Genomic DNA, 25,882 nt, shown 5'->3' with positions numbered 1-25,882 from the left:
CGATCTCTTGTTCATCTCGCATGCATTTGCCCCAACCTTGTACTTGACCAATCCGCTTCTTGGATGTTGACTCACATTGCTTCGCCTTTGCACGTTTCTCCTGCCTGGTGCTTCGCTTTTGCTTGCGCCTCTCTCGCTTTGGTACTCTGCCTGTCTCGGTGGTCCTTCTCGGCCCTCGTTCGTGCATCGCCCCCTTCGCCCTGCTCGATCGCCCACTTTTCCCTCCCTTGGCCGCCCTTCGCTGCCAAGTCCGGACTTGTCTATAAATAGCCTGACCCCCGCGATGTGTAGTCGAACCTCAGCGTTCAAAATAGGACTAAATAAAGTGCCTTCTACTTTATTCTCTGAGTGTTCCTCACGTCTCATTTCGAGACAAGTCTTATCTTGAACGGATCTTTGCTTCCCTCGCTCCCTCTCCGAATCCACTTCGGACTTTACCCTTGCCTTCCCTGAGCTCACTTCGAGCTCACTTCTTCTTTTGCCGTTGAGTCCCCTTCGGACTCTAACATGACCCCTCAATCTCCTGATTTGAACCCCATTGAACATCTCTGGAGCCATTTCAAGCGTGAACTCAACAAGTTTGAGACCCCGGGTGGATTTCACGACCTCTTCGATAACATCAAGACCATATGGGACGGCCTTAGTGCCGATGTGTGTAAATGTTAGGGACTGGGACTGGGAAACGGGGTCGTGGTGCAAGGAACGGGGTCGTGGAGACTGGGCAAGAAGCTTGGGAGAGGTTCACTCGCCTGGGAAGGGCCGGGCGAGGGAAGTGGTTTATTTATCTGGCTTCCCATGGTACATGACTGTGGGAACAATAAACGGGACTGGACAGACGCGCTCGTGTAACCCAAGCGCGGACAGGCATTCTGGATCGGGAAGCGAGTCACACGTGGTTCCAGCCGTGGGAAAGTGCGGTTTGAACCCTGACAGTAAACCATTGGTTTAAAGCATGCCCAGGCGCATGGCTGCAGTGATCAAGGCCAAGTGAGGCCCCACCAAGTATTAAACTTGTAAATCAGCAGCAGTTTTATAATAAAATATCGAATTTACGATTATTTGGTTGAGAGTTCCAAAAGTGTCCCAATGATGGAGCCGGAATCGAACCTGCATCACACTTCCAAATTTGGACTTTGTGCGACCATATTCGGTACACATGATATTGAGTAGCAGGGCTCGGTGATTGCAAAGTATGATACAGATCGAAGCAGGATTGACAGAGCTGGCGATGGTCAAAGTGGAATGACCAAATCATTGGGACACTTTTGGAAGCCACTGTACCATGTGCTTATGAGCATATGGTCTCGACCCCACTCAATATTCATCAGGGAGAAAAACATGACGACAAGGAATAATGGCAACTTTCTCCCAATTTGTTACTGAACGAGGGCCGCCACTCGCCGGAATCGTTCGTACACGTGTGCATCGGGCATGTACCCCTCGTCCCCTTGCTGGAGCACCTCTAAATAGAGGCAATCCGTCGGTTGTGGTGCTCCAGCAAGATGTATCATCTCGTAGTCTTGTACCCGCTCTTTCGAATACACATCGTTCCTTCGCCTATGCCCTCTATCTTCCCATTCCTGATCCTTTCTCTACCTCCGGTCGCCTCGCCATCCCGTTGCCTGCCCGTCGTTACACGATAGGTACAATGAACGACAAGACCGAGACACTCGAAGGAGCCGCATGTATCATGCTGACCACCCCAAACGGATCAAATGTAGGTGATTGGCATTCAGGATGTCAAGGCCTATCTTTTTTCGCACCATATGATCCTATCTGGGACGCCATCAAGGAGAATGCCTTGCTATCGATTTTGAAACAAACCCCAGCCAATAGACATTTCCCATCTGCACGCAGGCAGCGGATGCGTCCCCCGATGATAAAAGGGCACCCGTTACCTCCGTCTCCGACGCAACCACACCACACCTCTCCCACCCTATCCAGTGTTATCCTACGACTTACGCACTTCTCTTACTACATTTACTACAATCAACATTCACTCTGAAGCAGTCTCTCTTCCACCACTCTCGCCTCCATGGTCGACCCTCCCGAGATTTCCGGCAAGCGTCTCTGTCTCCCTCAAGACCACCAAGTCTCGCCTCTGGTCCAAGCCTCCATTGTGGTGTCCAACGAATTCTTCCTCCGGCGTCTGGATGTCTCTACCCTGCTCCGACTCAAGCAAACCTGCAAGACTATCGACTCATTCATTCGAGGCTCCAAGTTGGTCCAATTCCGCCTTTGGCTCGACATGAATGGGATGGATATCTACCATGGCCACGGAGACTACCTCACCAATCGATATGGTGAGTTTGACGTACAGAAAGCGATTCTGGACCAAGACGCCAAGCGCCTCTTCCGGAGCTACCCTTCCCCGTCCCCGAGCTTCTACGACGACCGCTGGCTCTTGAAGATTATGGACGCACCCGAGGACACCACGATGTACACCGAGGCCGAGCGAGCAACTGCCTCTGCCGTCTTTGCTCGGCTGGTGATAAACCGCTGCGTCGGATCGGAGGGTAAATATCAAATTACCCGCAACAAATTGAAGACTTATTACGATGCCGTCGAAAATGCCGCCATACTCGGGGACACTGTCGCAGTGTACATGCTGGGCATCGGATATCCGAGTCGATACGGCCTCTCGGTCATATACTCGGACAACGTTGTCGAGGAGACGGCGATTCCCAGACTCGAGGAGGCGAGTGTCGCCTGGTATCCGTTTGCCACCGCCATTCTCGCTACGATCTACCGAGGCAAGTAGCTCTACCATCGAGGCAAACGAAATAAAAGGAAGTTTTGAAGGCTGCTCTTCAATGCCCAAACGACTCAGCACCCGGCCCTTTGGGCATACGTTTGCAAGTTCGAAATACGTTGTCAACCCCACATTCCTGTGAGGAAACGATGAGGAGGGTGTGTGTGCAAGGGAGAATACCGGACCAGGTGCTTGGTAGAAGAGGTGGTTAAGGGAAAACGTTAATTTTCTGACTGGAGTGCGACGCATGCGGACGGACACAGGTCGCTTTAAAGACCAGGATACCCTCGGGGGACGTGGCGGGCGAAAGCGGTCCCAGTGCGCGACGGGGGCTGTGTAGCACTCGAGAACCAAGTAAAAGATGCGAGAACATGCGAGGTGCAAGAGAGAGAGGCTTGCCACAGCCCAGCGGCATGTGTTAACCGGTGGCGTCGTCGGGAGCCACTCAGAGGGCGAGGCAAGAGCACGGGGCCAGCCACGAGGTTAAACAAAAGTCGTGGAAGGAAACTATTGGTGCGCAGAATGGTGGAGGGATCGAAACGGTTCCGGCTAGGCGCCGGAAAAACGGAAGGGCGGCTAAACTACGGTGAAACCCCGGAAGAAATCTGGGAGCCGAAGGGACGGAGTGTGGGAAACCGGGAGGAGCAGGGAGGAGCGAGAGGGAGCGAGAGGAAGCGAGAAGGGAGCGAGAGGAAGCGAGAAGGGAGCGAGAGGAAGCGAGAAGGGAGCGAGAGGAAGCGAGAAGGGACCTCGGAGTGCAAGAAAGGTCCTCGAGGGACCGGGGAGCGACCAAAACGGACAGGGATGGTGCGGAAAGTCAAGTTCGCGGGGCGGGGAAAGCCGCTGTGATGCCAGAACATGGAATAGTTCATCTCGATTCCGGAGCCATCGTGGACCAGCTCGTTCGTAGGAGCCAAGCTTTGATAGCTCATCCTCAATTCAATCCCCTAGGTGCAAAGGAGAGTAGGTATGTATCAAAACAGCTTTCTGCCATGATGTTTCCAGGAAGGGTATTGACTGGCACGACGTCATTGACTCTGGAGACAAATATTCTGGCGACATCGGCATCGATTCGGTCGGACAGACGATAATAACGGTATTGTATTGGGCTATACTGCTCTGTTCTATCCGAGCTGATTGGTGTCATATTTAACTTGACTTCTGACTCCAAAGACGAAAATAATGAAGGAGAATCGATGACAATGTGTCATAGTACACCGAGTGTCACAGATCTCTCTGCCCGTCAGGCTGCATCGTCGCACTTGTGTCACTGTTTGCGTCGCACACTTTCTTTTTCCTTTGTCCTGCGACGCCTTTCCTTTCTCCTTTGCTCTTATGTTGCACACGCCGCTCTGTGTTCCCTGCATTTGTCATCGACCATGCATTAGTCAGACGCTGTGTCACCCGCATTTGTCAGCCACCGAGCATTTGTCAGACTTTCATATGTTTCTCCGGTTAGCCGCTGCTGCCTGGCTGCTGTCCCGCCGCCTCCGCTGCTTCGCCCCCGCTGCGGCAGGCTTCGCCTCCGGGACCGCCAGACAGATAAATAGCCCGCCTTCGCCCGCTCATGTTTCTGGTCATCACCTTCGACCCCAGACACACTTGACTCTGGATCCTAGCCTCGCTAAGATCAATAAAACCCTTCTCTATCTTCTTTTGACTTCCTCTTGATCCCGTGATCTGACAGACGTGCAGTCGTTTCTCGGTCTCGTCAACTACTACCGCCGATTCATCCCCGATCTGGCGCGCACTGCCGGTCCACTCACAGACCTACTCCGCAAAGAGTGCCCCTTCGTGTGGGACCACCCCCAACGCCAAGCGTTCGAGACTCTCAAGCACGCCTTGACCAACGCTCCTGTCCTCGCCGTGTTTGACCCGAACACGGATGTCTCCGTGCACATCGACGCCTCCGACTTTGCGGTGGGAGCTGTTTTGGTGCAGGAGGGAAGGCCCGTTGCCTTCGAGTCGCGCAAACTGTCCCAACACGAGATCAACCATCCCGTGCACGAGAAGGAGCAACTCGCGATCATCTACGCGCTGCAAATGTTCCGAGTGTACCTCCACGGTACCGCCAAGCCCTTCAAGATCGTTACAGACCACCAGTCACTGCGTTACCTCGACACCAAGAAGAACCTGAGCCGACACCAAGCGCGATGGATGGAGTTCCTCGCCGAGTACAACTACGAGGTTGTATACCAGAAAGGCAAACTCAATGTGGTGCCTGACGCACTGTCCCGACGCCCCGACTACCAATTGGCGTCACTGTACGAGTCGACTGTCAGTGTCGACAACACGATGCTGGATGTTGTCCGAGACAACATCGCCAACGACAAACAGTTCGGAGAACTGTTCCGAAAGGTGTCCATGCTCCCCAAGGACGACGAATCGTCCGAGTACACGGTGCGTGATGACCTGCTCCTTCTGAAGAAGGACAGCCGTGTCTGTGTGCCGGACATTCCGTCGTTGAAGACCAAGTTGCTCCAAGAGGTCCACGACTCGCCCCTCGCTGGACACTTTGGAGTCGAGAAGACATACGACCGACTGGCCAAAGTCGCATACTGGCCTGGAATGAAGCGCACCGTCGAGAAGTACATCGAGTCCTGCCATACCTGCAAGATGGTCAAGTCACGCACGACCCGAGAGCAAGGATTGCTGCAACCCCTGCCTGTTCCCGACCGCCCCTGGACCAGCATGTCCATGGATCTCGTCACGCATCTACCGACGACCAAGTTGGACCACGATGCAATCGCTGTCTTTGTCGACAGGTTCAGCAAGATGGCACACTTTGTGCCGTGCCAGACGACATGCTCCGCGCCTGACCTTGCACTGCTGTTCTTCAAGCATGTGTTCAAGCACCACGGCCTCCCAAAGTCCATCGTCAGTGATCGAGACCCCCGATTCACCTCCTTGTTTTGGACAAGTCTGTTCGACCATCTCGGCACCAAGCTGAACATGTCAACCTCACACCACCAACAAACGGACGGACAGTCCGAGCGGACGATCCGCACCCTCGAGCAATACCTGAGGACAGACGCCTCGACCAGCCAAGACGACTGGGACATACAGCTGAGTCATGCAGAGTTTGCATACAATACCGCCAAGTCGAGCACAACTGGTTTGAGCCCCTTTGAGGCGCTCTACGGATTCCAGCCTGATGTCCCCACCTCCTTGACACTGACCGAGTCCACAGCTGGATTGCCTCCCAAACCAAGTGCCTTTGTCAAAGATCATCAAGTCCGACACAAGATGATCGCTGACGCGCTCGCGGATGTGCAACAAGTGATGGCCCGACACTACGACCGTCGACACCAGGATGTCTCCTTTGAAGTCGGAGACCTTGTCTACCTGGATGCCGACAACATCAAGGTCCCCGAAGCCCAGTCAAAGAAGTTGTTGCCCAAGTACCGAGGACCGTTCAAGATAGCGGCCCGACCCAGTGTCATGAACCGAGTTTCCTTGCCTTGTATCTTGCCTAGTTATCTTGCCTTGTCCTTGAAATGAACTTTGTATTTTTAGTATCCTAAGCCTTGGATCTAGAATAAAACTTTGGCTTCACACTTGACACTCTGTGTCCCAGTCCAGTCCCCACTCCTCTCCCTACGTTCGAGTCTTGCAATAGGACTCTTGCGCACTTCGCTGCTTGCCCCGTTGTCCAGTCTTGACACCCAGTCCCCTCAACTACCTGTTGGACTTGCCACCTGGAAGCAAGCTCCATCCTGTCTTCCATGTGTCCAAGCTGCGTCGCCACACGACCCGCAGTCCAACACAATTCCCCGACGCCGACGAAGGTGTCCCAGACGACGCACCACTGGAAGACGATCTCGGACAATACTACACCCAAGAATATGAAGTGGAGAAGATCGTGAGGCACAAGAAAGTGGCTGATGGTTCACTTCGATTTTATGTCAAGTGGGTTGGTTACCCACACTCGGGCAACACATGGCAAACACTGGAGGACTTGTCCCATGCACCCGAGGAGCTGAGTAAATACGGTAAACACCTCGAGGAGTCCCAAATAAAGAGTACACGCAGGGCTCCTCGCAGGAAGCCGTCTTAAGTGTGGGAGTGTAGGAGATGGTATCTCCGACGCTGTGCTGCGCGTACTGCGCGTACTGCGCGGCGCAGTGGGTCGTGACCTGTGCTGCGCTTTGCGTTTTCACGCACCGCAGGCAGGCCACCGCAGTGTGACATGGTCACGTCGAGGACGTCACATGTCCGTCCCACCTTCAGCCCCATGTTGCATAGGATCATGATTCGTAACCCAGGGGAGACTCAGGGGAGTCTCAGTCAGGATTCTGCACCTAAATCTCCGAACTGTGTTCAGAGGAGGTACTTAAGGAGCTCGGACAGCGTTCCCACCAGAGAGTTAGAAGACTTCCCCCTAGAAAAGAAACCTGGAATCCCGGGGGACTCACTTGATCAAATACACCTTATATTTATCTCCTATCTTGCATCATGGGTGATGACATGGTAGCATCGGAACAAGGCTCCTCTATTGCAGGATGCCTCCAAGCCCTCCAGGACCTGTCGCCAGAACTTCGAGCACAAGTGCTCGCCCAATTCACATCGGAACCTACTAACAGCCTCAAGATATCCAATCGTCCAAAGCTGCCCCCTCCGCCACCTTTCTCCGGAGAGCGCAAGGCCGCCATCGTCGAGGAATTCGTCTTCTCTATGGACGAATTCATCAAGTACTATACCCTCGACGATGCCACCGCGATTCCCACGATTGCAATGAACCTCCGCGGACCAGCGAAGACCTGGTGGAGACTCTACTCTGTTAGAAACAAGACTGCCGTCAAGAAGATGACAACCAATTCCATGCTCTCCCTCATCCGCGACACCTTCACTCCTGTTTCTTCCATGAGAAATTACGAGGATGAGTTCGAGAACATTCGTCAAGTCGGAACGGTGGCCTCGTTCAACTCTAGATTCCGCGAATTACTTCTTGAACTTCCTCACCATGTCAGCGAGAAGGTCAACGTGCAGCGCTACATGTCCAAGCTCAAACCGAAGGTCCGTGCCGAAGTTGAATGGAAGCTTTTCGGCATCGTCGAACCCGCCCTCGACACAGCCATGATGATCGCGGAGCGCTACGAACTCATCGTGTCTGACGCGTACGATATGCGTCCACCGCGAAGGGACACATCAACCCCTGCCATACACCATCCTGTGCGAAACACCTTTCGTCAAGCCCCTCCCACTTTCCATGTTCCAGCACCCCCTCAGCCCGGACCCCGCTTCAGAGTGCCAACTCGCGACCCGGACGCCATGGAAATCGATCACCTTCAACAGGGCCCCCTCGGCAAACTAACCGAGCGTGAGAAAGAGTTTCTTTGGCGCAAAGGTGGATGCTTCCGCTGTCGCAAGCTCGGGCATATTGCCTCTCAATGCCCAATGAACATCGCCAGATTGAATACTGTCGAGACCTTGGATCAAGGCACCTTCTACGAGAGGCAAGATCAAATCGACCAGGGAAACGAGCAGGCGACAGCCCCCGCTTGTCATGAACTAAACCCTCCCTCGGCCAGGTTCCCCCGGGGCTGAGTACTTTGACACCTTCCTCTGTTTGTATCAGCCCTCTCAACATTTGGTGTGGCCCGGAGGCCATGCCTCTCTTTATTGTTTCCCTCCCCTGCCCCCTGCCCCCTGTTTGGGGGCCATGTGTGTGTTTGATAAACCGAGGCTTGCCCAGCCAGTTAAATAGGGGACGATTCCCCCTGGATGGGCAAGACCTCAAGTGAAATATCCTCTCAATAAAAGTAGGATCATCACTCTCTCTTGAACCTGTTCCTGTCCAGTCCCCGTTTCTGACAAGTACAGAGTTGTCCACAATTATCAAAATGTTTTGATCACTCCACTTGTGTCAGGGGTGAGTGAGGTGGTAGGAGGAAATGCGGGCAAGGCAAGGAAGGGTGATGATCACTGGGCTGTAATGGGCGGCAATTCACTGGGTCCTCCTCCAGGAGCTTCTCCCCTAGGGTCCTTATAAAGTGGCTTCCAAAATTGACCCAATGTTTTGGTCATTCGACTTTGAACATCGGCTGCTCTGTCAACCCTGCTCCGATCTGCATCAAACTTTGCAATAACGTAGCCTGGCTACTCTGTATTGACTGTGTCAAGTATGGTTGCACAAAGTTCCAATCTGGCTGGATGGTGCTGGTTCGATTCCGGCTCGAGCATTGGGACAATTTTGGAACCCTTTGATTTTTGACCCCCAATGACCACTCTCACCGCTGTAATACTTTCAATTTTGCTGAGTTAGGCTTGAAACTTTGCAAACAGGTTTTACAAGGACCAGTCATCATTTTGTATGCATTGGAGTTGTTCAAATCACGTGGACACACCGCTTTGACCAGAGTCCATAATGACCTTCATGTGCAAGTTGGAACCCATAAAGTTGTGCAAACTTCGCCAGTTTGATTGCTAAAACATAAACACCAAGTGATTACAACATGGTTGAACAAAGCCGAGGTCATTCGATTGGGATATGATCAAGTTGAATCGAAGCGACTCTACTGCCGTATCAGACTCAAACATGTATTCTGCCCCTAAATATAGATTCAAGCTCGTTCAAGTGCAAATATCACGACGATGATGATTTCTTTCGGCACCATTGTCACATCTAATCTTATCAGAAGGTATTCCCAGCGAATCTCGACCCCAAATCGACACTATCCTGTTTGTTTGACAAATCAATATATGGCACTATTAGACCAAGATGCTTACAGTCCAAAATATTCGTACAGTTGGAGGTATATGTATTTCAGTTTGTTCTTTAAAGTATCAAAAAACAGTTAAAGCAAAGATCCCTCCTTCTTTTAAGTAAGAATAATAATATCGTCCTCTCAACGATTCTCGAAAGAGTCAGCCAGATATGGCATCGACCTTGTGCCAGTGTAATAAACTCTGATAGTTTCAAAGTTGGAAATACGTACTCCATCACCATTTTTTATTCATTTTGAGTGAATAATGAGCGAAAAGATCCAAATTCGAGTGATTTTTGCTCGATTTGGAATTCGAAACACAGTTTGATTGATATCGGTGAAGTAGTCCCCTTTGATTGAAGTTGATCAAATCCCAATCGAATGACCTCGGCTTTGTTCCAACCATGTTGTAATCACTTGGTGTTTATGTTTTAGCAATCAAACTGGCGAAGTTTGCACAACTTTATGGGTTCCAACTTGCACATGAAGGTCATTATGGACTCTGGTCAAAGCGGTGTGTCCACGTGATTTGAACAACTCCAATGCATACAAAATGATGACTGGTCCTTGTAAAACCTGTTTGCAAAGTTTCAAGCCTAACTCAGCAAAATTGAAAGTATTACAGCGGTGAGAGTGGTCATTGGGGGTCAAAAATCAAAGGGTTCCAAAATTGTCCCAATGCTCGAGCCGGAATCGAACCAGCACCATCCAGCCAGATTGGAACTTTGTGCAACCATACTTGACACAGTCAATACAGAGTAGCCAGGCTACGTTATTGCAAAGTTTGATGCAGATCGGAGCAGGGTTGACAGAGCAGCCGATGTTCAAAGTCGAATGACCAAAACATTGGGTCAATTTTGGAAGCCACTATATCTTTGAGTTCTTCGATCCATTTCTTATTGACTGGTGGCTGGGGTCGGTGTTTCGTCTCGATGTGTTGACCTGGCATAAGAATCCTTCATATGTGCATCCATGCGGCGAAAAACTTGATCGGCTGTCGGCCGGGCCTTCGGGTCATTCGAGACACACTCCAGAAGGAGCTCCTTAACGGGCGCTGGGATCGACTCTGGTACGATCGGAGAATTGCCGGCGGTGTGTTGCTCGCGGAAGTCGTCAATCGTCGTGATTTCAGTGCCTCAAAGATTCCCAAAGTCTGAGAGGATTTCGATACATGCAATTCCGTATGCATATATATTGGTGTTGAAGTTGGGTGTCGCACGTTGAGTGGTGCGTTCCGGGGCGAAGTAGGTAAATGTGCCATATTCGATTTCGTCATCGGGGAGTGGGATTTGTTCGCGTCCGTCGAGGCCCTCCTGCAAGACCAGAGAATTTGGGAAACCATTGAGTCGAACCGACTCACGGTCATCGAGGAGGAAGCTGTTTGGCTTGACGTCGACATAGACACATCGCTTCTCGTGTATGTGCGCCAGTCCTTCTGCGATCTCGGTCGTCCGTCGAAGTTTGGTTTCGAGGTTGACCGGGTGGGCCGACATAAAGGTTTCGATATTCCGGTTGCGATACAGTGTTAGAGTCCAAAGGGGACTCAACGGCAAAAGAAGAAGGTGAGCTCGAAGTGAGCTCAGGGAAAGCAAGGGTAGAGTCCGAAGTGGACTCGGAGAGGGAGCGAGGAAAGCAAAGATCCGTTCAAGATAAGACTTGTCTCGAAATGAGACGTGAGGAACACTCAGAGAATAAAGTAGAAGGCACTTTATTTAGTCCTATTTTGAACGCTGAGGTTCGACTACACATCGCGGGAGTCAGGCTATTTATAGACAAGTCCGGACTTGGCAGCGAAGGGCGGCCAAGGGAGGGAAAAGTGGGCGATCGAGCAGGGCGAAGGGGCGATGCACGAACGAGGGCCGAGAAGGACCACCGAGACAGGCAGAGTACCAAAGCGAGAGAGGCGCAAGCAAAAGCGAAGCACCAGGCAGGAGAAACGTGCAAAGGCGAAGCAATGTGAGTCAACATCCAAGAAGCGGATTGGTCAAGTACAAGGTTGGGGCAAATGCATGCGAGATGAACAAGAGATCGGGGCGGTCAGGCAGGTCATGAGTCACCGGTGGGGGGACACATGACCGGCAGCCGAATTGCAACCAATCGCAGCAAGGCGCGTGCACAAACAAACCGGCGCGTGCGAAGAAGACAAAGGAAGCGGAGCAGCGCGGGGAAACGGAAGTGCGGAAGGAGCGGAAAAGACAGGCAAAGGGCGGAAAATTGGAGGGGAACTGCAAAGCTACACACAAACAAACAGAAAGGCAAAAGAACAGCCAAGTGTGCAGTCAAAGTGGAGAACAAGCAGGAGCTATCCCTAACATCATCCCCTTCCTTAGCGACGAACTCCGGGCGTCGCCTTCGGCTTTGAGGGATAGCGAAGGTGGAAGTCAGCAACAAGATCAGTGGCGTGGGAAACATTGGCAGCGGGCTCCCAAGACCGGTCAGTCTCGGAATAGCCCTTCCACTGAACCAAGTACTGTAAGCGACCGCGGAAGAGCCGAGAATCGAGAACAGTCTCGACCTCAAACTCTTCCTGGGAGTCAACAAGAATGGGTGGAGGTTCGGGTTGGGTGAACTCGGGAACAATGTCCTTCGTTCGGGGTTCAAGGAGGGATACATGAAAGACGGGGTGGACTTTGAGTGTGGAAGGGAGTTTAAGTTCAAAGGCAACGGGGTTGATGCGGCGAAGAACTTTAAAGGGGCCAAGCTTTTTCTGGTCAAGCTTGTTGGAGGGACGAAGGGTGCGGATGTGGCGACGATCAAGAAAAACGAGGTCGCCAACGGAGATGTCGGGAGTGGGGAGACGGGATTTGTTGGCCTGCACGGTGTAGGACTCTTGGGCAACCCGGAGGTTGGCCTTGAGATCCTCGAGAACGGTCTGAAGTCGGTCGACACGTTCTTCGGCAGAGGGCACAACAGAGGGATCACGGATGATGGAGGGATCGAAAATGGGGTGATGGCCATGGACTGCAAAGAAGGGAGTCATGCCAGTGGAAGTGTTTTCCGAGTTGTTGTAAGTGAACTCGGCAAGGGGAAGGTGAAGGGTCCAGTCGTCTTGCAGGTAATTGCAATGGATACGCAAATACTGCTCGATGACCTGGTTGAGAACCTCGGTCGAACCGTCGGTCTCGGGGTGGAAGGCAGAAGAAAGGGAAATCTTCGTCTTCAGAAGCTCATTGAAGCGCCTCCAGAAGGCCGAAGTAAACTGAGTTCCTCGGTCCGAAACAATAGACCGGGGACAACCATGCAAGCGGAAGATGTGGGAGAGGAAGAGTTCGGCGGTTTGCTCGCCTGTAACCGTCTTCGTGGTGGGCACAAAGTGTGCTTGTTTGGACAGGCGGTCCTTAACCACGAAGATGGAGTCAAAGCCGTTCGAAGGTGGGAGATCCGTGATGAAGTCCATCGACAGGTCCCACCAACGTTCGGAAGGAACGGGGAGAGGATGAAGTAAACCATAAGGGGAGTGACGGGACGGCTTGGCTCGCTGGCACGCTTCACAATTAGCAATGAAGCGACGCACAGACTTACGGAGCCGGGGCCAGTGAAAGTCCCGGGAGATGAGCTCAACGGTCTTGGCAAGACCAAAGTGACCAGCGGCAGCGGAGCAGTGACGTTGCTCAAACACTTTGAGCTGGAGCTCGGCGGAAGGGACAACGATCAGGTCTTTAAAGTAAAGGAGACCGTCACGGAAGGAGTAATCGCCATCAAGACGTTTGGCGTTAAAATCAGAAAGAAGGGAACAAGAAAGGGTGGCAGCTCGAATCTCGGAAAGAAAGTCGGGGTTCGAGCCGATAACAGTGATGCTGTCGAGAGAAATAGACTCGAACAGCTGAAGGAAGTTGGTGGAGTGGAGGGAGTCACCAGGCTTTATCTCAAAGTCAGAACGGCGACTGAGAGCATCGGCTTTGGTGTTGAGGCGACCAGGGCGGTGGTAAATGCGAAAAGCAAAGTCAGAAAGGAATTGGGCCCACCGGAACTGGCGGCGAGAAAGTTGAGAAGCGGAAGTGAACCGGGTAAGGTTCTGGTGATCAGAGAAGACAAGAGTGGGATGATCAGGGTCGGCAGCCATCAAGTAATGACGCCAGGCAGTGAAGGAATCGACAATAGCAAGGAGCTCTTTGTCGTGAGTGTCATAATTCACCTCGGCGGGACGGAATTGCCGAGAGTGAAAAGCAACGGGGTGAAGAGCGCCGTCAGGGTCAAACTGGGAAAGGACGGCACCCAAAGCAAAGTCAGAAGCATCGGGCTCGATGACAGCGGGTTTAGAGAAATCAAAGTATCGAAGAATAGGTGCGGAAGTGAAAGAACGTTTAAGAGAATCAAAAGCCTCTTGGGCCTCGGGAGACCAAGAGAAGGTGGAGGATTTGGTGGTGAGGGAAGTCAAAGGACGAGCAAGTGCAGAAAAGTCCTTGACGAAGCGGCGGTAAAAGTTTGCGAAACCAATAAAAACTTGGATATCGCGAGCAGAAGAGGGAACAGGCCAAAGAGAAACGGCCTCGACCTTGGCAGGGTCCATTTTGATGCCATCGGCAGAAATGATCATGCCGAGAAAGTCAACTTCAGAAAGGTCAAAAGAACACTTGGCCGGATTGACCTTAAGGGAGTGTTCACGAAGGCGAGAAAGAACAAGCTTAACATGCTCCTCATGCTCCTGGGGATCTTTTGAGAAGATCAGGATGTCGTCAAGATAAATGACAACACAGACACCAAGGAGGTCCGAGAAGATGTCGTTCATAAAAAACTGGAAAGCAGCGGGGGCATTCGAAAGACCAAAGGGGATAACGTTGTACTCAAATGAGCCAGATTTACAAACAAAAGCAGTCTTCCACTCATCGCCCTTCTTGACACGAACCAAGTGGTAAGCATCAGGAAGGTCAAGGTGTGAGAAGACGCGGGCAGAAGAAAGTTTATCCAGAAGATCCTGGAAGAGGGGAAGAGGGTAGCGGTTCTTCTTCGTGATGGCATTGAGGCCCCGGTAGTCGACGCAAAGGCGAAGACCACCATTGGGCTTCTTCACGAAGAAGCAGGGAGCACCAACGGGAGAAGAGGATTTGGAGATCCAACCACGTGCGAGGGCGTTGGTCAGATACTCCGAAAGAGCAGATTCCTCGGCCGGGGACAAAGGATAGACTTTCCCCGGCTTTGGCAAACGAGGTTCCTTTCCATCCTCGGTCCGTACAAACTCAATAGACAAGTCATACGGACGGTGAGGAGGCAAGGAAGAAGGAGGGTCAGACTTGAGGCTGAAAACGTCGCCAAACTCATTGTATTTGAGTGGGACACCTCGAGAGTCAACAGGGGTGCCAGACTCGGCATACACCTTCGTCGTGAGCACGGACCTTATCGACACCGTAGGATACGTCTCCGGCGAAGGAGGACGGATATCCATTTGGGCAGCGAAAATGTCGAGCTTGTCTTCCCGTGCAAGACGGAGAAGACTCGCCGCATTAACGAGCTCAATGTCGGGTGAAGATAAAGCCGTTGGCTCTTCAGAAAGCGAAGCGGAGTCAAGGCGGGAAGAAAGGGAAGGCGAAGTGCCAAAGGAGGGAACCGGTGTAATGAAAGGACCGGAGGGAGGAAGAGTCAGAGGCGAAGTGCCCGAAGGGGGAGGCGAAGAGCCGGAAGCGGACGAAGTGTCCAAGGAAGAAGCAGAGACATCCGCGAGGATGTGTCCATCAGCAAGGCAAGAGGGATCGGAGAATGAAAGGGAGAGGGACTTCCAATTGACAACTGGATTATGCAAGCGCATCCAGGGAAGACCAAGAGTGATGGGAGTGGTGGAGAGTCGAGTCACAAGAAAAGAAATCGACTCGGTGTGGGAACCAATGGTCAGAGTCACAGGAACGGTTTGGAAACGAATGAAACCGGCCGAAGAACCATCAGCAAGGGAAACGGAGTAAGGAGTAGAAAGAGGGATAAGAGAGAGTTTATGGAGATCCGCAAAGGCAGGATCAATGAGGGCAAGAGCGGTACATCCATCATCAATAAAGACAGAAAGGGAGATGGAGACCGGGCCAGAAAGACTCATGACGATAAGAGTGGCCGGAAGAAGAAGCTTATCGTCCGATAATGACGAGTCAGAGGGGGAAGATGTTCGTATCGCCGAACAGACCACCTCGCTTACTTGCGAGGTGCTGCTCGGCTGTGGGCATTTCCCGAGTTCCGTTTGACCAGAACCGGGCACTGCTGAACATCGCGACTGCCGGGACAAGACTTTTCCCCGCAGTACAAACAGAGACCCTGCTCACGACGTCGCTTTTTCTCGACGTCGGAGAGCTTAGCAGGGCGGACCGAGACAGAGTCAAGGTCCATGGGAGTGGGTGCAGAAGAGGAGGAAGAAGAAACATGCGCGGGAGAATGGTGGTGATGGGGAGCAGAGCGAGAAGAAGGAGGAGGAGGCTGGGAACGGGAGGAGACCTTGAGACGATGAAGGGCATCGTCGTACTCGACCGCTGCCTTGATCAACTCGGGCAAGGAAGCGGGAGCGGGGCGGAGACCGATCAGGTGGAACTTGACTTCCGACTTCAGACCCTCCTTGAAGAAGTGCATCTTGGTGGGTTCGTCGGTCTGGACTCGGGCGGCAAGTTGGACGAAGCGGGTGGCGAAGGCTTGGCAGGACTTAAGTTGAACCAAGCGCTTGAGGTCGTTCAAGGCCTTATCTTGCGAGGAGGCCGTGTCCTCACCGAAGGTCGACTTGAGGGCAACTTCGAAGTCGGCGAAGGAAGCAGGGAAGCGGTTGGCCATGTAGAACGCGGCCTCGTACCACTTGAAAGCCTCACCGCGGAGGAAGGAGGTGGCGTAAAGGACCTTCTGGCGCTCGGGCGCGAAGAAGGCGGGATCGGCGAGGAAGACGAGGTGGCACTGGGCGAGGAAGGCCGTCGTCTCGTCCCGGGAACCTAGGAACTCCTTGGGCTTGTTCACCTGGTAGACCTGGCGGGGAGCGGAGGCGGGAGCTTGCAGATCTTGGATCTGACGATGGAGAGCAGCGTTCTGGGTCATGAGGGAGTTCATACGCTCCTCCATGCGCGCCAGATACGCGTTGAGGTCTGCAGGAGGTGCAGCAGGCTCAGCCATCGGATCGACGAGGGAAAGAGAGGCGAAAGAAGAAGAAAGGCCGGAAAGCCAAGAGGGAGCGTTCAAAATGATGTTAGAGTCCGAGGGGGACTCAACGGCAAAAGAAGAAGGTGAGCTCGAAGTGGGCTCTGGGAAGGCAAGGGTAAAGTCCGAAGTGGACTCGGAGAGGGAGCGAGGGAAGCAAAGATCCGTTCAAGATAAGACTTGTCTCGAAATCAGACGTGAGGAACACTCAGAGAATAAAGTAGAAGGCACTTTATTTAGTCCTATTTTGAACGCTGAGGTTCGACTACACATCGCGGGGGTCAGGCTATTTATAGACAAGTCCGGACTTGGCAGCGAAAGGCGGCCAAGGGAGGGAAAAGTGGGCGATCGAGCAGGGCGAAGGGGGCGATGCACGAACGAGGGCCGAGAAGGACCACCGAGACAGGCAGAGTACCAAAGCGAGAGAGGCGCAAGCAAAAGCCAAGCACCTGGCAGGAGAAACGTGCAAAGGCGAAGCAATGTGACTCAACGTCCAAGAAGCGGATTGGTCAAAGGAAAAGATTGGGGTGAGCGCATGCAAGATAGGCGAAGGTTTGGGGCGGTCAGGGAGGTCATGAGTCACCGGTGGGGGGACACATGACCGGCAGCCGAATTGCAACCAATCGCAGCAAGGCGCGTGCACAAACAAACCGGCGCGTGCGAAGAAGACAAAGGAAGCGGAGCAGCGCGGGAAAACGGAAGTGCGGAAGGAGCGGAAAAGACAGGCAAAGGGCGGAAAATCGGAGGGGAACTGCAAAGCTACACACAAACAAACAGAAAGGCAAAAGAACAGCCAAGTGTGTAGTCAAAGTGGAGAACAAGCAGGAGCTATCCCTAACACTCCCCCACCGCTCGGCACATGTCCCCGGGCTGTGCCAAGCCTCTCTCGCTTGCACACCAGCCACTCTCGCACCCCCTTCTCGCTTCTCTGTGATGCTCCACCCTTCTCGCCCACTTTTGCCCCTCGACCTTCTCCCGGTCTATAAATAGCCCTGCATGTCTGAGCCTATGTTGAACACCAGTTCGAACAAAACTTGTTCTTTGGTGTTCGGGGCTAAAAGCTAATAAAGCTCATACCAAGCACTTGGTCTTCGTCCTTGCGCTTGTTCACTCCTCACACCCTAACACCTTCGTGCCCTCGTCGCTAAAGACCAAGCCCAACGCCGTGCCGAGCTCAACGATGCCATAGCCCTTGGGGTCCACGAGGCTCTTCAAGCCCTCCGAGCCACCCCTGGTCCCGCCCCTGTTGACCGCTACCATGACGACCCCGAGTCCCAAGCCCAACAAGGTCGTCCCGTTCGCCCTGCCCGTCAGACTCGGCCGGCTCTTGGCGTTGCCGCAAGGATGGGCCCTCCAGAACGCTTCTCGGGCAAGGATCCAAGCCGCCTCAACGCCTTCTTGGCCCACTGTCGTCTCGTATTCGCCTCCAATCCCCCGGACTACCCAACTGGAGTCGACAAGGTCTTCTACGCTCTATCCTACCTTGATGGCACGGCCGCCGACTACATGGCGCCGTTCATCGAAAAGATAGAAGCCCCTTGGGAGGAGCAACCCGAGGTCATCAACAACTTCGAAGCCTTCTCCGAGGCCCTCCGCACCGCCTTCGGCCAAGTCCAACCTGCTGTTGCCGCCGCCCGTGACCTCGTCAAGCTCTCTCAAACCGGCTCCGCTGCCACTTATGCCTCCGAATTCCGTCGCCTCCGTATCCACCTTGCTGATTGGGGAGACAAGGCGCTCATGTTCCACTACGAGCACAATCTCAAGCCGTCGGTTCAGGAAGAGTTGTCCCGTCAAGAGTTCGACTCCCTCGAAGAGCTCATCAGCGCCTCAATCCTGATTGACAACCGACAGGAGGACCAACGCTCGCGCCGTTCGGCCCACCGCCCCTCGGCCCCTGGGCCACGCCAAGCCCACGCCCAGTTTTCCAAGCTCCCCGTCCCCTCACCCCTGGTCCGCAGCCCATGGACTTGGGCCAGACGGGTGCCCACCGACTGACTCCTGAGGAGAGGGAGGCCCTCCGACTGGCCGGGAAGTGCTACTACTGCAAGAAGGAAGGACATGTCGCCCTCCGCTGTCCCCTCAAGCTTGTCCCTCGCACTTCTCTTGTCCCCGCTGCCCTCGCCTCCGTGGATGCCAATAAACTCTCCGACCAGGAAAACTTCTCTGCCTAGAAAAGGTCAGAGGAGCTTTCCTAGGCGAGTCGTTTACACCACAATCTCCTCCTGCCCCCGCTGTGCCATGCCATCTTGCTCCCGTTACCGTTTCTTTCTCCCCTACCATGCAACCTTGTCCTGATCCTGTCATAGAACCCCAACCTTCCATTGATATTCTCATACTGCACAACTCGGAGTCCATTGCCGCGACAGCTATGATTGACACTGGCGCGGTCACTTCCTTTATGGACTCTGAGTTTGCAGCACGGCATAACCTTCCCACGTTTGCTTCTTCATTCCTGATTACCCTTGCTGATGGTTCTGCTCTGAAGTCCAGTCACAGTGTTTGTGTCCCGATGGTCGCCGGCGACAATCACTACGAACAAGCTTCGTTCGCACTGATTGAGCTGGCGTCCCACCCCATCATTCTGGGAATGGACTGGATTTCGAAGCACAAACCCCATTTTGATTGGTACCACAATTCTGTCTTTCTCCCGTGCACGCCAATCCACTCCATGCCCTCATCTCCTGAACCTTTGCTCTTGTCTGCTGCCGAGTCCGAGTCCTTCCCCGTCGAGTCCGAGCCCCACCCGGTCAAGTCCCAGTCTGGCTCCGTCGAGTCCCAGTCTTGCTCCGCCGTGCCCGAGACCTGCCCAACCAAGGTCGACCAAGTGCCCGCGCCGCCGCCCCAAGCTGTCCCCATTGCCAAGCCGAGCCCTCGCCCGAGTGTGAGCCTGGTTGGTGGCATCCCATTCCGTCACGCAATCAAGAACGAGAACCTTGAAGTATTCTTGCTGGATGCTGCCCGTCTTGTTTCCCTGTGCTCTGTGGGGGTCGCAGGTCCCACCTCCGTCGAGAAACCTCAGCCAGAGGTGCCGTCCAAGTACTCCGAGCTCTCGTCCGTGTTCTCCAAGGTCGAGGCGGACAAGCATCCCCCACATCGCCCCTACGACCACAAGATTTCCTTGGTCGAGGGCGCCTCTCCCTCGTTCGGCCCAGTGTACAACCTGTCCAAGCTCGAAATGGAGGCCCTGCATGACTATGTCCAAGAAAACCTGTCGAAGGGGTTTATCCGACGTTCCGAGTCCCCGGCTGGCGCTCCTGTTTTGTTCGTGAAGAAGCGTGATGGCTCACTTCGTCTGTGTGTTGATTACAGGGCTCTCAACAAGATCATGATTCCGAATCGCTGTCCGCTCCCGTTGATCTCTGAGACCTTCGACAACCTCGGAAAGGCAAAGGTCTTCACGAAGCTCGACATGCGAGGCGCATACAACTTGTTGCGCATCGCTGAGGGCGAAGAGTGGAAAACCGCCTTCCGTTGTCGCTATGGTCATTTTGAGTACACGGTGATGCCCTTCGGTTTGATGAATGCCCCGGCCACCTTCCAGTCCTTTGTCAATGACGTTCTTCGGGAGTACTTGGATCAGTTTGTTGTCGTCTATCTTGACGACATCCTGATATACTCTAGTAATCCCGAAGAACACGAAGCCCACGTCCGCAAGGTCTTGTCCAAGCTCCACGAGGCCAAGCTCTCACTCAAGCTCGAGAAATGCGAGTTCGACCGCACATCCGTGACCTTCCTGGGTTTTGTGATCTCCCCAGAAGGAATCTCAATGGACCCTGAAAAGGTCCAGGCAATCCAGGAATGGGAAACTCCGAAATCCGCCCATGATATCCAAGTGTTTTTAGGCCTCTCAAATTTCTACCGCCGTTTTGTCAAGGATTATTCCAAAATAGCCTCTCCACTCACTGGCCTCCTCAAGAAGGACTGCAAGTTTGCCTGGTCCGCACCTGCTGAAGCCGCCTTCTCCCGACTCAAGAACGCCTTGAGCACTGGTCCTGTCCTGCGACACTACGATCCCGATCGCCAATGCGTCCTGGAGTCGGACGCGTCAGACTACGCCCTGGGCGCGGTACTGAGCCAGCGTGACGACGAGGGTCAACTTGACCCCGTCGCATACTACTCCCGCAAGCTTTTGCCCGCCGAAATGAATTATCAAGTTTACGATAAGGAGCTTTTGGCAATCATTGTTGCCTTTAAGCATTGGCGCCACTATCTCGAGTACTCTCCCCAGGTCGCCGAAGTTGTCACGGATCACAAAAATCTCGAGTACTTCAACACGTCCCGCAATCTCAGCCGCCGCCAAGTCCGTTGGTCGGAAATCCTAGGCGACTTTCACTTCGTGATCCGCTACCGCCCGGGAACACTCAACTCTGCCGCCGACGCCTTGTCCAGGAAGGACAAGACTCGTAAGGAGGGAGGTGACTCCGGTAGCTCCCCAAACCTGCACACGCTTCTCCCACCCCAGCTCTTTGTTTCCGCCCTTCGTGCTGTTCCTGTTGCTTCCGAGGCCCATGACATCACTGCCATGATCAAGTTGAAACTCAGGAACGACCCCACCTTTGAACCCATCCTGTCCCAGCTTGCCAAGGACCCCACTTCCCGTCCAGGATACTCCGTGGATGGAGAGCTGCTCCTGTTCGAAGGCCTTGTTTGTGTCCCAGATGCCCCTGAACTCAAGAGGGAGATCCTACAAGAGTGTCACGACTCGGCTTCTGCTGGCCACTTCGGGATTGCCAAGACCTATGAGTTGGTCTCCCGCACCTTCCACTGGCCATCAATGCGCAAGTACATCAAAGATTACGTCTCTGGGTGCGAAACTTGCCAACGAAATAAGCATTCACGACACAAACCCTTCGGTCTCTTGGCCCCCCTCCCCGTTCCTGATCGACCTTGGTCCTCGGTATCGGTAGATAACATCACTCAGCTTCCCGAGTCTTCCGGTCACACCGCCATTTGTGTTTTCGTTGACCGGTTCTCCAAGATGGCTCACTTCGCTCCTTACTTCAATGAAGCTACCGCTGAAGATACCGCCAGGATGTTTTTTGACCGCGTATTCTGCCAACACGGCCTCCCGGACGACATCGTCTCCGACAGGGGCTCAACCTTTACGTCCAAGTTTTTCAAGGCCCTCCTCGATTTGCTCAAGGTCGACCATAAGATGTCAACCGCCTTCCACCCCCAAACAGACGGACAAACTGAACGAGTCAATTCCGTACTTGAACAGTACCTTCGATATTATGTTAACTTCCAACAGGATGATTGGTCAACCCTCCTCCCTCACGCGGAATTTACGTACAACAATACCAGTCAAGCAACTATCGGATGTTCGCCATTTTTTGCCAACACCGGCGTCAACCCCAAATTCTCGATCACGATTCCCCGCGTCACCAAGACCACAAGTCTCGCAGGAGATCGGGTACAGGAGATCCAAGCCTTGCATGAGGAAATCAAATTCAACATCCAGCTAGCACAGGAATCCCACGCCAAGTACTTCGACGCCAACCGAAGTCCCGGACCCTGCTTCAATGTTGGTGACCGAGTCTGGCTCTCGGCGAAGAATATCAAGACCACACGACCAACCGCCAAATTGGACAATCTCAAACTTGACCCGTACAAGATCCTCGCCAAGGTCGGGCCAGGATCATTCAAGTTGGACTTGCCGGCGTCCATGAAGGTCCACCCCGTTTTCCACATGTCGTTCCTGGAACCGGCTCTGGATGACAAGATCCCCGGTCGGGCCCCCGCCCGACCTCCTCCAGTTCTCATCAAAGGCAATGAAGAATGGGAAGTTGAGCGAATTTTGGACTCGAGGTTGTTCAGGGGTAAGCTTCAGTACTTCGTGCACTGGAAGGGGTACACGGAGATGGACCGCACGTGGGAGCCCGCGGACAACCTCGAGCATGCGGGACAACCTGTCAAACTCTTTCACAGGAGCTACCCCAGCAAACCTGGCCCTCTCGGAGATCGGTCGCTGAGAGGGAGATAATGTCATGGACTACAACGATGTTCCCCTCCTCGTTCGGCCGGGACGCGTACCAAACGCTGCAACCAGGTGGCTCGGGAGAGAACCCGGGCTGCTCCCGAGTCCCGTGGTTGCAACTGGTCCCGACTGTGGCGGGATCAGGTCGATGTCTGCTCGCCTGCCTGCGCCGAGGCTGGGCGCAGGCATATAAACCCGGCTGTGATGATCATCCACGTTGGGAACACGTGTGGACTGCTGCGCGTGATGCACCATGAGTCATGTTTGTTTGTCTTGGCGTGTATTCCCTGATTGGCTGGCGCCGATGACTCTTACTTCGCCTCCGACTGCGCTGTGCTTCGCCCCTCTCGCTGGATGCTCCGCCTCCCTCGCACCCCCATCTCGTCCCTCGTTTGTCGCTCCACCCTTCTCGCCCACTTTCGCCCTTCGGTTTCCCTCTTGGCTATAAAGCCCCTCCTTTCTTGCACCCATTTTGTATCCTCAGTTCGAACAACACTTGTTGTTATCTGATAAGTCGTAATATAGCTTATCGTTGTTCGCCAAGCACCTGGTCGTCCAGTGTCGTTGCTTGTCGTGGTCCTCACATATTGTTCGAACTCCCTCTCTCTGTCCGACCACCTGCTTGGCTGAGGCTTCGTTGCTGCCCTCATCCTTCTATTCTCTGTTGTCTTCTCTGCACTCTCCATCCCCGCTCCCATATCCCACATGGACCAACTCCAGGCCCAAATCGTTGCCCTCCAGGAGGAACTGGTCCTCCTCCGGACCACACACTCTTCCGCCGCCCCGCAGCTCCCCCACATGCCGATCCCGGACAAGTTCGACGGCACCAGGTGTTAGGGATAGCTTCTGCCTGCTCTCCACTTTGACTGCACACTTGGCTGTTCTTTTGCCTTTCTGTTTGTTTGTGTGTAGCTTTGCAGTTCCCCTCCAATTTTCCGCCTTTTGCCTGTCTTTTCCGCTCCTTCCACACTTCCGTTTCCCCGCGCTGCTCCGCTTCCTTTGTCTTCTTCGCACGCGCCGGTTTGTTTGTGCACGCGCCTTGCTGCGATTGGTTGCAATTCGGCTGCCGGTCATGTGTCCCCCCACCGGTGACTCATGACCTGCCTGACCGCCCCGATCTCTTGTTCATCTCGCACGCATTTGCCCCAACCTTATACTTGACCAATCCGCTTCTTGGACGTTGAGTCACAGTGCTTCGCTTTTGCTTGCGCCTCTCTCGCTTTGGTTCTCTGCCTGTCTCGGTGGTCCTTCTCGGCCCTCGTTCGTGCACCGCCCCCTTCGCCCTGCGCGATCGCCCACTTTTCCCTCCCTTGGCCGCCTTTCGCTGCCAAGTCCGGACTTGTCTATAAATAGCCTGACCCCCGCGATGTGTAGTCGAACCTCAGCGTTCAAAATAGGACTAAATAAAGTGCCTTCTACTTTATTCTCTGAGTGTTCCTCACGTCTCATTTCGAGACTAGTCTTATCTTGAACGGATCTTTGCTTCCCTCGCTCCCTCTCCGAGTCCACTTCGGACTTTACCCTTGCCTTCCCTGAGCTCACTTCGAGCTCACTTCTTCTTTTGCCGTTGAGTCCCCTTTGGACTCTAACATCATTTTGAACGCTCCCTCTTGGCTTCCCGGCCTTTCTTCTTCTTTCGCCTCTCTTTCCCTCGTCGATCCGATGGCTGAGCCTGCTGCACCCCCTGCAGATTTGAATGCGTATCTGGCGCGCATGGAGGAGCGTATGAACGCCCTCATGACCCAGAACGCTGCTCTCCATCGTCAGATCCAGGACCTGCAAGCTCCCGCCGCCGCTCCCCGCCAGGTCTACCAGGTGAACAAGCCCAAGGAGTTCCTAGGTTCCCGTGACGAAACGACGGCCTTCCTCGCCCAGTGCCACCTCGTCTTCCTCGCCGATCCTGCCTTCTTTGCGCCCGAGCGCCAGAAGGTCCTTTATGCCACCTCCTTCCTCCGCGGCGAAGCCTTCAAATGGTACGAGGCCGCCTTTTATATGGCCAACCGCTTCCCGGCTTCCTTCGCGGATTTTGAAGTTGCCCTCAAGTCGACCTTCGGTGAGGACACGGCCTCCTCGCAAGATAAGGCCTTGAACGACCTCAAGCGCTTGGTTCAACTTAAATCCTGCCAAGCCTTCGCCACCCGCTTCGTCCAGCTCGCCGCCCGAGTCCAGACCGATGAACCCACCAAGATGCACTTCTTCAAGGAGGGTTTTAAGTCTGAGGTCAAGTCCCACTGTAGCCAAGGCCACTATATTTTTCCAGATGATCTCCAGCAGAGCAGGGCGAGGGGGCGGCCTTATATGTCCAGCAGCCTGACGCGTTGACGCGCCCAGAGTCATACAGGAGCGCGCCCCATTTCCTTATCCGTTCCCCAGCTACACACACACACACAGTAACCCAGGACTACTCCCTCGATACACTACAATCTTTCCCACGGTGCTACAGCAGTCAGTTCTCATCCGTTCTGGATGAAATCGGTATCGTAAGAAAGCTCTCGCTCACGGCTATACCTCGATTATCCTCAATCGTGTCACACCCCCCCTAAATTTGAAATCAAATTTCTAACTACATACTACTCCCTACACCCACATCCTTCTCTCTCCAGTAATCTCCTATCACATCATCCGCGATGTTGTCTTCGTATTCCCAAGTGGCATCTTCAAGGGGATATCCTTCCCACAGTACCAGGTACTGTTGCTTCCTGCGGTATTTTCTGTCGTTGACCAACTTCTCCACCTTGAATATTGGTTCGACGTCCGAGATTGCAGGTGGTCTTGTGTAAGTCGCTCTTGAAGCGAAGTCGTCCGGCGTCTCAATAAACTTCCGCAGGAGTTTGCGGTGGAATGTCGGGTGTATGTGGCTTAGTGTAGGGGGTAGCTCCAGGGTGTGGTTGAGTCCTTCGATCTCCGTAATCTTGAACGGACCCAGCCGACGCGGGATGATTTGGTCTGGCCTGAACTTGTGGGCCTCCCAGTTGATACCTTCGCGCTCAAGGAGGACCATGTCTCCAACCTTGAGCTCCTCCCCCGCCTGTCTTCTCTCGTTCCCGCTCCGGGTTTGATGATCCTGAGCCTCCTGGAGTTGTTGTGTTGCAATCCTTCGTATGGCTTCGAGGTCCTCCAGGAGACTCCAGGTTGCCACTCGATCATCGGTGGCATGCTCGTTGCCGGGCATCGTCCTTGGGTGTACCCCGAATGCCAAATAGAATGGGGAGAATCCGGTGGAGGTGTGCACCGAGTCGTTGTGTCCAAACTCCAGCAGGTGCACCACCTCGTCCCAATTATCGCCCTTGTAGTTGGCGAATGGGACCAGTCTTTGCTTGAGGTCCTTGACCGTTGCTTCGGCTTGGCCATTGG

At 53.7% G+C, this 25,882-nt stretch overlaps 3 protein-coding genes across 3 annotated transcripts; 2 read left to right on the top strand and 1 right to left on the bottom strand.

Moving 5' to 3' along the window:
* Positions 1–507: 507 nt before the first annotated feature.
* Positions 508–666, top strand: BJ171DRAFT_432328 (uncharacterized protein; the record flags this gene model as incomplete). The annotated part of the gene is made up of 1 exon (XM_053107910.1): positions 508–666. The coding sequence occupies one exon, from the start codon at positions 508–510 to the stop codon at positions 664–666; it is 159 nt and encodes a 52-aa protein (XP_052961968.1).
* Positions 667–2,035: 1,369 nt separating this feature from the next.
* On the top strand, positions 2,036–2,780 carry BJ171DRAFT_642909 (uncharacterized protein; the record flags this gene model as incomplete). Its single annotated transcript, XM_053115793.1, has 1 exon — positions 2,036–2,780. The coding sequence occupies one exon, from the start codon at positions 2,036–2,038 to the stop codon at positions 2,759–2,761; it is 726 nt and encodes a 241-aa protein (XP_052961967.1). The 3' UTR covers positions 2,762–2,780.
* Positions 2,781–10,595: 7,815 nt separating this feature from the next.
* Positions 10,596–10,973, bottom strand: BJ171DRAFT_432319 (kinase-like domain-containing protein; the record flags this gene model as incomplete). The annotated part of the gene is made up of 1 exon (XM_053107909.1): positions 10,596–10,973. A coding segment is annotated over one exon (378 nt), but the record flags the coding sequence as incomplete, so codon positions are not given.
* Positions 10,974–25,882: the final 14,909 nt, after the last annotated feature.

Source organism: Polychytrium aggregatum (genome assembly GCF_025602895.1).
Source record: "Polychytrium aggregatum strain JEL109 chromosome Unknown BJ171scaffold_98, whole genome shotgun sequence".
NCBI lineage: Eukaryota > Fungi > Chytridiomycota > Chytridiomycetes > Polychytriales > Polychytrium > Polychytrium aggregatum.
Note: the sequence above shows the minus strand (reverse complement) of the source record. Positions and strands in the feature narration are given on the sequence as shown.